Below are 9,260 nucleotides of genomic sequence, written 5' to 3' on the forward strand. Positions count from 1 at the left end.
GGCTCCTGGTCCTCTCCCTCCTATTTACCCTCCTGCTCCCTCCCGGCTGGCTCCTCCAACCCCCAGAGCTCCTTCTCCCTGAGACCCGGGCCCTGCAGCCCTGCTGACCTCCATCTCTGTGTGCAGTGCAACCAGGACAAGTCTGACTGCTTCTACCAGACCTCGTCGTCAGGAGTGGATGCCGTGCGGGAGTGGTACCGCTTCCACTACATCAACATCCTGGCGCGGCTGGCCGACACCTCGCCCTCGCTGGAGGAGGAGGCTCTGGGCAACTTCATCTTTACCTGCCGCTTCAACCAGGCGCCCTGCACGCAGGCGTGAGTCTGCCCATCCCGATCCCCGACTCCTGCCGTGTTGTGTTGGCCTCATCTGCTTGGCCCGGACCCCGGGAAAGAGCGGGCAGAGCACTTGGTCTTTCTGGGCTTCCTTCACACAGCTCCCGGGCTGGGAGGCAGCCAGGGTGGGGTGGGGGGGTCCCTGTCTTAGCCTGTGATGCTGAGAATTCACATCATCCCCTAGAACCTTTCTCTGTGTGACAGAAAACATAACCAAGCACAAAGAGGAAATTCATTCCCTATTCCTTCCGCAAATAGTTTTGACTGTCTGAGCTATGTGTCAGACACTGTTCTAGGTATTTGGGATACATCAGAGGGGGAAAATGGAATCCTTGCCTTTTGGGCCATTTTACGCCAGTGACAACTCATGAAGGGTGACACGTGGCTGGAGAAGTGAGGCAGGGCCAGGTGCCCCCTCCACTGTCCACTCTGCCCGTCTCCAGTCACTGTTTGAGGAGAGAAGCTGGCAGCTGGGAAGCCAGGCAGTTCAGTCCGAGCCAGCTGCCCCTGCCACGGGCATCCCACCTGTCACTGCCCCACCTGTGGTTCCTGTTCTGGTCCTCTCCTTGGCCTGCTTCGTGCTGCTGCGCCTTTCAGCAGAGAGTCTGCAATCCGTGCCTGGCCCTGCGGGCGCCTCCTTTCTCCCCTGGGTCCCTGGGCCACCCGCCTGGTCTTTCTCCCTGTGTCCTCCTTCATTCTGCAGCCTCAGAAAGTGTCTCAGTCAGGTTTCTGTTGCTACAACCGGGTCCCACAGGCCAAGTAATTCATAGAGAAAGGAAACTTATTCCTCACGGCCTCGGAGGCCAGGAAGCCGGAAGGAACAGCGCTGGCATCGATGAGGCCTCTTAATACAACACCGTGGGAAACAAGGCTGGCAGCTGCAGGCATCTGTGCATTCGAAAGAGAAAGCAGGAAGGATTGGCCGGATCATAGAGCAGCCTTCCTTCCTGCATGGCTGACACTTCCCCTGCTACTGGCCTTGGTCCACTGTGGAGACGGCCCTGGTGCCCCATCAGGTCCTGGGAGACCCGCTTTGAGAAACCTCAGCACTTTGCAGAAGGGGGCGCTGACCTTCCCAAGGGCACTGTCCAGGGGTTCTGTTCTCTGCATTTCTTATTGTCTTTTGTACTTTAGGGTTGTACTTTAGGTGTCTTAGGAATCCTAATTAACGCATTGTCACATAGCTTCACCGAGTGCCCCACTGCTCTGTGTAATTTAGTCCTCAGCACCCTGTGAGGTAGATGCTATTACCTTTTATTATCCTCACCTTGCAGATGAGAAAACTGAGGTACAGAGATCAAGTAACATATTCGTTTCCACTTGTGATACTTGTTAGAGCTAGGATTCAAATACAAGGAACTCCGTTCTGGAGTCTGCTCTTAGTTCCATTTACACGCAGCTTCTCATAGGCCACTATATTAATGTCCTTGATGCATATTTCTTTGTATGTGTTTCTGTAAACTTTACATGGATTTACATACGTGATGTTGCGTGATCCACACTGTCTCTGAACTCTATGTATCTCCCATGCATCCCTGCCCTGCACCGTGTCTGCTGAGCCGACTGCCCCGCCACACCGTGCCTGTCCCTGTCCCAGCCAGTGGGAACGGTGGCTCTTCAGGACCAGCCACTTCTGGAGTTTCCTCCTCAGCCCCTCTCGGCCTCCACCCCATCTTTGCCAATGCTGAAGTGTGCCCAGTATTCCACACCTCTGTGCTTAAGGCCAACAGAGTATTCCAGATCATTAGTCCACGCTCCTCATTGAGGATGAAGGAGAGTAGTTTAGAGACGGCGACTTGTTCACCTAGAGCCCCACTGCTGCTCTCTGGCCTGCCTTCTCCTGCTGACTCTCTCCAGTCCTCCTCTCCTCTCTCAGGTAATCCCCCTTCTCCGTCTTCCCCTGCTTCCTTAGCCAGCTCCCAGACGGCAGGCTGGGAGGACACAGATCCGCTCCTCTGGGGTGAGCGCTTGCTACAGTCCACACAGCTCCAGGCTTGGAACCCGAGACTTGCTGCTAAGTTACGTTGCAGCGGCATTGCCTCTGTGGTTGCTTTTTCTTGTTGCGGACAGGCCCTGGCCATACCCGTCTGAGACCTGCTGATGAACGAGGAGGCCCCTGGAAAACGCTTGGCCTCCTTCCTGCCTGGCTCTGAATGTCATCCTCTCTGCCACACGCTCACCACGGGTCTCACTCTCTTCTAACTGCTCCCTCCCTTTCTCCATCCATCCACCAACCCACCTGCCCACCCATCCATCACTTACTGACTGTCTCCATATGAAGGAACCAGGTAGCTAACCCCAAGAAGGTACAGAGAGGAGTGAGAGGTGGCTGTTGTCCTCAAGGAGCTTGCAGTCTAAATGAGGAACTAAGATTTAGACATGTGAGAAGTTAGGGCCACTGCAAGTCTTCATAAGGCACCAGGGCAGCCCAAGACTGGTCCCCAGGCAGCATGGAAGTCCAGACCAGTGAGGTCATGTGGCCTGGTGGGAGGAGCCTGGGCCAGCAGGCGAGGACACAGCCAGCTGGAGCCCGAGCTTCCTCTTGTGTGTGGAGGATGAGGCTCCCCAGGTTGCCAGCGCATAGTAGGTGATAAGGAGAAGATGGCTCCTGGAGGCATAAGTGTTCCTCGTCTGAGCTCTGGGCTCCCCTGACCTACCCCACTTTCCCCTCTGACGCTGCTGTCTTTGTCCTGCTAAGGAATTACTCTCACTTCCACCACCCGATATACGGCAACTGCTACACTTTCAACAACAAGAATGACTCCAGCCTCTGGATGTCTTCCATGCCTGGGATCCACAACGGTGAGCAGTCCTGCTGCCAGGACAAGGCTTCCACTCACCCTAGCCTCCCGTCCTGCGGCTGCTGCAGCCTCTGGGCCTCTCCATCCTGGAAAGGGGGCTCTGTTCTTTCCCCACCGGCACTGCACCCCGTCCCAGTCCTTTCTCCCCAGCCCACATCTTCCTGGCTGCTGCTCCCATCCCCTCTTCTCCCAGACTCCCCCAACTCTGCTCCCATGCACCCCAGGTCTGTCCCTGACACTGCGCACAGAGCAGAACGACTACATTCCCCTGCTGTCCACGGTAACGGGGGCCAGGGTCACGGTGCATGGGCAGGACGAACCAGCCTTCATGGACGACGGGGGCTTCAACCTGCGACCTGGCGTGGAGACCTCCATCAGCATGCGGAAGGCAAGGACGCAGCCAGTGCTGGGCGGGCTGTGGGACAGGTGACAGATCTAGAGGGTCAAGGGGAGCTGCACTTGCCCTTCTTCTTGAGTGTAGCCTGGGGGGCACTGCGGCCTCTGGAGATGCTGAGGCCGACAGGAGGTGCAGCCGAGTGTGAAACACAGCTGGGGACTGAGGCATGAGGAGAAGCCAGGCCGGAGCCTGGCCACTTGCTCTGACCTCTGTGTGGTCACAGGAAGCCTTGCACAGACTCGGGGGCGATTACGGAGACTGCACACAGGACGGCAGCGACGTCCCGGTCCAGAACCTGTACCCTTCCAAGTACACACAGCAGGTGAGGCCGCCTGCCTCTGCGGCCCAGGGGAGGGGGAGGCTGGGGCTGAGGGGCTGGTGCAGGTGCCAGGGAGGGGCGGGTGGGTGGGCGGGCGGGCTGGGCCTCAGCTCCCCTCCTCGCCAGGTGTGCATCCACTCCTGCTTCCAGGAGAGCATGGTGGAGAATTGCGGCTGTGCCTACATCTTCTACCCCAGGCCCAAGGGCGTGGAGTTCTGCGACTACAGGAACCACAGTGCCTGGGGTGAGAGCGGTGCCCACCCAGCTGGCTGCTTCTCCCTCCCCCTCCACCTCTCCGGTCCCCTTTGGCTTTCTGCCTCCCCTCTTCCTGCTCCTCCCAGCTGGCCCCTCTCTGCATCTAGGTCACAGACTCACCTTCTTTCGCTCTTCGCCCCTTCGCACTGCCTACTGTACGCCAGCTGGGGTCCTGCCCGCCCTGGGGTGCTGGCGGGGTCACCCCTCGAAGTATGTGTCCAAGGCGTGGTTTAGAACATGTACGCCATGCCCCTCAGTGGACCCAGGTGTGTAATTTGGAAACCAGATACACGTATTGGACTTGCCTACTTTACAGTGCTTATTAGCCTGGAGGAGAGCACACTGAACATGTTTGGGGAGAGCTGGCATCGCCTCGTACCCTGGCACAGGGTAGATAAATCCCTCTCCTTTGCCCTGCTGCAGAGCTGTTCCACAGGGGGCGCGTGTGCTAGGAAGCTGAGACAGGATGGTCCCAACCAGAAACAGTGGACACCCCCAGGGTTTGCATTCAGGGGCACAGGCCAGGGCCCTTGCTGGAAGGAACATGGTGGCAGGCTTTGGGGTCTCACGAGCTCCCATGGAGTTGTCTCACCTCGAGTTTGTGTCCACCCTGCTTCTCCCGCCCGTGTGATTCCCCGCTTCCTTTCCCGCCTGGGCTGGCTCCGAAGAGTCCTCTTCTTCTGCCCGTTCTTCCTAGCGGTGGCCTCTGGTTTCTCCTTTCTCGGAGGATCAGAGCACATCAGAACTGGAGGGGAGCTGGGCACGGTGGCCACGTCTGTAATCTCAGCTCCTCAGGAGGCTGAGGCAAGACGATTGTGAGTTCAAGGCCAGCCTGGGGAACTTGGCAGACCCTGTCTCAAAATTAAGTTGGAGATGTAGCTCATAGTAGAAGACTTGGCTAGCAAGCATGAGGCCCTGGGTTCAGTCCCAGCCCTGAAAAAAGGAAGAAGAACCGGAGGGAAATTCAGAGGCCATCTGACCTCTCAGCTCCTTTCTCAGATAGATAAACTGAGGCCTGGAGGGACGGCATGACAGACCCCACATCCCAGGATCCCCAGAGCAGTGGGGTGGGGGTTCCCGTCTCTCCATCTGCCCCGAGGATTTCTGAGCTGGGAGTGTGATGCTCTGGGAGTGAAGAGTAGCATGTGCATAGCTGAGGGCAGGACAGCCACAGCCCCACGGCTTCCTGAGGCTCAGCCCGCAGGAAGTGGCCCAGCTGCCCCCTTAGAACGGAGCTTCCCATTCCATGGCTGGTCCCTGGGTGGCAGAGAGAGGAGTTTGGGTGAGAAATGAAGGATTGTGGACCAAGGGACTAAAAATAGCAATGATGATGAGATAACCCTGTTAGAACTTGGCAGATCCCCGGGTGGGGATACCACAGTCCCCCCCCCTTCCTCCTCCTCCTGCTTCTCCTCCTCCTCCTCTTCCTCCTTTGGGCATTGACTGCTTTATTTGAGATAATTCATATCCCATACAATTCAGCTATTCATTTAGGGCTTAATTTTAGTACAATGATAATTTTTAGTCTTAGGTTTCTGGTGTAGTCCCAGGGCTGTTCAGTCATCACTAGTCAATTTCAGAATATTTTTCATCACCTCCCAAAGAAATGTCGTACCCATTAGCAGTGCCCCAGCTCCCCACTCTTCACTGCCAGCCCCTGGGAAACCCCTAATCTTTCTGATTCCATAGATCTCCCTGATCTGGACGTTTCATGTAGATGGGTCTTACAACAAGTGGTCTTTGTGACTGGCTTCTTTCACTTACTGTATTTTCTAGGTTCATCTGTGTTGTAGCATGTAGCAGTACTTCATTCCTTTGTTATGGCTGAGTAATATTCCAGTGTGTGGATGATACTACACAGTGTTTTGTGTATTCATCAGTTCTTAGACATTTGGCTTGCTTTTATTTTTTTTGATTTTATGAGTAACGCTGCTGTATACAAGTTTTGTGTGGACATAGGTTTTCAGATCTCTTGGAGAATTACTTAGATCATATACTAATTCTGACTTACCTTTCTGAAGAGTTGCCAGTTGTTTCCCAAGGTGGCTGTACCATTTTCCACGCCCAGCAGCAGTAAATGAGTTTCCAGCTTCTCCACATTTTTTTTTGTTTTTGTTTAGTTTCTCCACATTTTGCTAGTCTTTGCCATTGTCCTTCCTTCCTTCCTTCCTTTTTTTTTTTGGTACTGGGGATCTCAGGTCCTTGTGCTTGCGGGGCAGGCGGCGGAACCACTGAGCTAAATCCCTGGCTCTTTCTCTTGTTTTTTAAGACAAACAGGGCCTTACTACATAGCCCAGGCTGACCACAAAGTCACAATCCTCCCGCCTCAGCCTCCTTAGTGCTGCGTATTATCTCTTTTTTAATAATAGCCATCTTAATGGGTACAAAGTGGTATTTCACTATGGTTTAACTCCATTGTTCTTTTTTTTTTTTTGGTACTGGGGATTGAACTCGGGTCCTTGCGCTTGCGCAGCAGGCGGCAAAACCACTGAGTTAAATCCCCAGTCCCAACTCCATTATTCTTTTTGGTCCACGTTTACTAGGACACACACATAAATTTTTTTTTTTGGTACTGGGGATCGAACTTGGGACCTTGTGCTTGTGGGGCAGGCACCCGAACCACTGAGCTAAATCCCCGGCCACAAACTCCATTATTCTTACACAACAGCTGTTCCTATTTTTCTTCTGAGGTCTGATGTTTGACCACACAGCACATCTTAGGTGGTCAGATCCTGTTGGTTTTTCTAGCTTTGGTTAATGTGCTAACCCTTTTTGTTGCTCCTACCCAAGATGCATCAGGATGTGAAGTGCAAGTGCATGTGAAGTGGGGCCCCCGGGTGTGGGTGGAGGAGGCTGAGGTAGCCTGGGAACACTGGGATCTCTGTACCCACAGGCTACTGCTACTATAAGCTCCAGGGGGCCTTCTCCTCCGACAGTCTGGGCTGCTTCAACAAGTGCCGGAAGCCGTGCAGGTGAGCGCCCTGCCCCGGTGCCCAGGTGCAGGGTGGGCCAGGGCTGGGAGGCTGGGAGGATACAAGGCAGGCAGCTCAACTTGTGAGTGGGAGAGCCCTGAGCCATCACTAAGCACATTTTAGGGGCGCACTTGTAATCCCACCACTTGGGAGGCTGAGGCAGGAGATCACGAGTTTGAGGCACTTCTGGGCTACATAGCGTGACTGTCTCAAAAACCAAAACCGAAACAAAATTAAGTGCATTTCTTCATCCTCAGTGTGACCAACTACAAGCTCTCTGCGGGTTACTCACGTTGGCCCTCGGTGGCATCCCAGGTAGAGTGGGAAGGAGGAGCAGGAGGCCTGTGCACCCGCAAACACGAGTGTGACACTGGCCCGAGAAGTGCAGGGATGATCTCGTTCCCCCCCATCCCTTCCCAGGACTGGATCTTCCAGATGCTGTCCCTACAGAACAACTACACCATCAACAACAAAAGGTGGGTCCTGGTCCCCTGAAGGAATCCTGGGGGGCGCAGACCAACGGGAAGGGGACCTGAGGCCTTAAGCCTTTCTCCACCCTCTCCCCACTCTGAAGAAACGGGGTCGCCAAACTGAACATCTTCTTCAAGGAGCTGAACTACAAAACCAACTCCGAGTCCCCGTCAGTCACGGTAGGGCCGGGCCCGAGCCCCTGGCTGTCCTGGGGACCCTGGTTTGCCAGGCAGCAGCACAGGCCCGAGTGGGAGGAGCGGAGGGAGGGAAGGAAGGGCTGGGCTGGGCTGAGGCCAGGGGCTGAGGGCCGCTGGGGGCTCATGGCGTCCTCCGCCGCCTCTCCCACAGATGGTCACCCTCCTGTCCAACCTGGGCAGCCAGTGGAGCCTGTGGTTTGGCTCCTCCGTGCTGTCCGTGGTGGAGATGGCCGAGCTCATCTTCGACCTCCTGGTCATCACCTTCCTCTTGCTGCTGCGGAGGCTCCGGAGCCGCTACTGGTCGCCCGGCCGAGGGGCGGGGCCCGCGCGGGAGGCGGCCTGCACGCCTGCCCGCTTCTGTCCGCATCCGGCCTCCCCGGACCTGGCGGCCCCCCCGCCCGCCTATGCCACCCTCAGCGCCTGCCCCCCTCCACCGGGCTGGGCCTGTGCCCCGGGGCAGCCGTGAGGTTGGCGCCGCCCGGCCCCTAGGGCCGGTGCCTGTGGCCGTGAGGCCAGGCTCCGGGGGTGCGGACCAGTGTCCTTGTCCCGATCGGGAGCCAGCATTGGTGCTCGGGCCAGGAACTTCCCTAGGAAACGCCCGGCAACAGAACAAACACAGACAAGGCAGGCTCCCGGCTCCTCTCCAGCGACCACGTGGCCCCCAACTGGCCTGGCCACGCTCCCTCCGGGGACATAGAGGCTGCTCTTGCTCTTGACCTTGGTGGGGAACCCTGCCCAAAAGCCCCCGCTCCCTTTTAGCTCTTGGGCAATTCTCCTTCCCCGACTCCTCAGGGCAGGGGCTGGAACAGACCAATTTGGTGAAGGTTTGGCCCTTCTCAGTCATTCCCAGACTCCCCTGATAGCCTCCAGCCCTCAGAGCCGTAGCCGGTGTCTCTGCCCTGAGCCCTTCATACCTCTAGGTCTGCTCAAGCGATTTCCTCAGCCAGGAACTTTCCCTTATCATCTCCTGGAGAGCTCCTATGCATCCCTCAGAACTCCACTCAGGCACCATTGCTTCTATGAAAGCCTGATGTCACAGAACTGCTCCCACCCTTGCATTGGACGCCATGGCACACTGTGACGTCTGCTGGAACACTGATGTCGCATTCACATTTCTGTTCATTTCTGTCTGCTCCCGACTGTGTGGTGGGCTCCTGGTGGTGAGGGACTGAGTTTTGTTACTCACCTGTTCTCCAGGTCTGCCTGGCATCCTGCCTGGAGCACCTAGGCAGGTGCTCAATGAATGTTTGTTGGTTGAAGCCCTGTCATGGAGAGCCAGGTCGTGCTTTGAAGTGGGCTCCGAGTGGGTACCAGCCCTGGAGTCGCTGCGCCAGCTTCCAGGAGGTCGGGACGGGGAGGCTCTCGTGGAACACCCCGTGCTCCAGGGCCTCTGGAGAGGGAGGGGACCCCCCTCCCTGGGAGAGGTGCCAGCTCCGAGCTTATCTGCGGGCAGGCGGGGAGCATGGCTGGCTGTGCCTCTGCCTTCCTCCGAGCTTGCTCAGTGCTTTGGCCG

General features: G+C 56.6%; 1 protein-coding gene across 9 annotated transcripts in view; it reads left to right on the plus strand.

The window, feature by feature from the left end:
* The window catches only part of Scnn1a (sodium channel epithelial 1 subunit alpha), a 25,786-nt gene extending 16,774 nt beyond the window's left edge, over positions 1-9,012 (plus strand). For 8 of the 9 annotated variants that reach the window (XM_013067336.3, XM_087214171.1, XM_087214173.1 and 5 more), the window contains exons 4-13: positions 127-317; positions 3,034-3,137; positions 3,361-3,524; positions 3,757-3,855; positions 3,979-4,096; positions 7,001-7,079; positions 7,337-7,394; positions 7,500-7,555; positions 7,654-7,729; positions 7,899-9,012. In XM_013067336.3, coding sequence (XP_012922790.1) covers positions 127-317; positions 3,034-3,137; positions 3,361-3,524; positions 3,757-3,855; positions 3,979-4,096; positions 7,001-7,079; positions 7,337-7,394; positions 7,500-7,555; positions 7,654-7,729; positions 7,899-8,213 — 1,260 coding nt within the window. In that variant the 3' untranslated portion in view covers positions 8,214-9,012. The remainder of the gene's footprint in view (positions 1-126; positions 318-3,033; positions 3,138-3,360; positions 3,525-3,756; positions 3,856-3,978; positions 4,097-7,000; positions 7,080-7,336; positions 7,395-7,499; positions 7,556-7,653; positions 7,730-7,898) is intronic. The other variant, XM_087214178.1, reaches the window with a different exon arrangement.
* The last annotated feature ends 248 nt before the right edge of the window (positions 9,013-9,260 follow it).

Source organism: Heterocephalus glaber, unplaced genomic scaffold (assembly GCF_053883595.1).
Source record: "Heterocephalus glaber isolate CG9 unplaced genomic scaffold, H.glaber_assembly_v1.0 deba00001444, whole genome shotgun sequence".
In the NCBI taxonomy this organism is placed as follows: Eukaryota; Metazoa; Chordata; class Mammalia; order Rodentia; family Bathyergidae; genus Heterocephalus; species Heterocephalus glaber.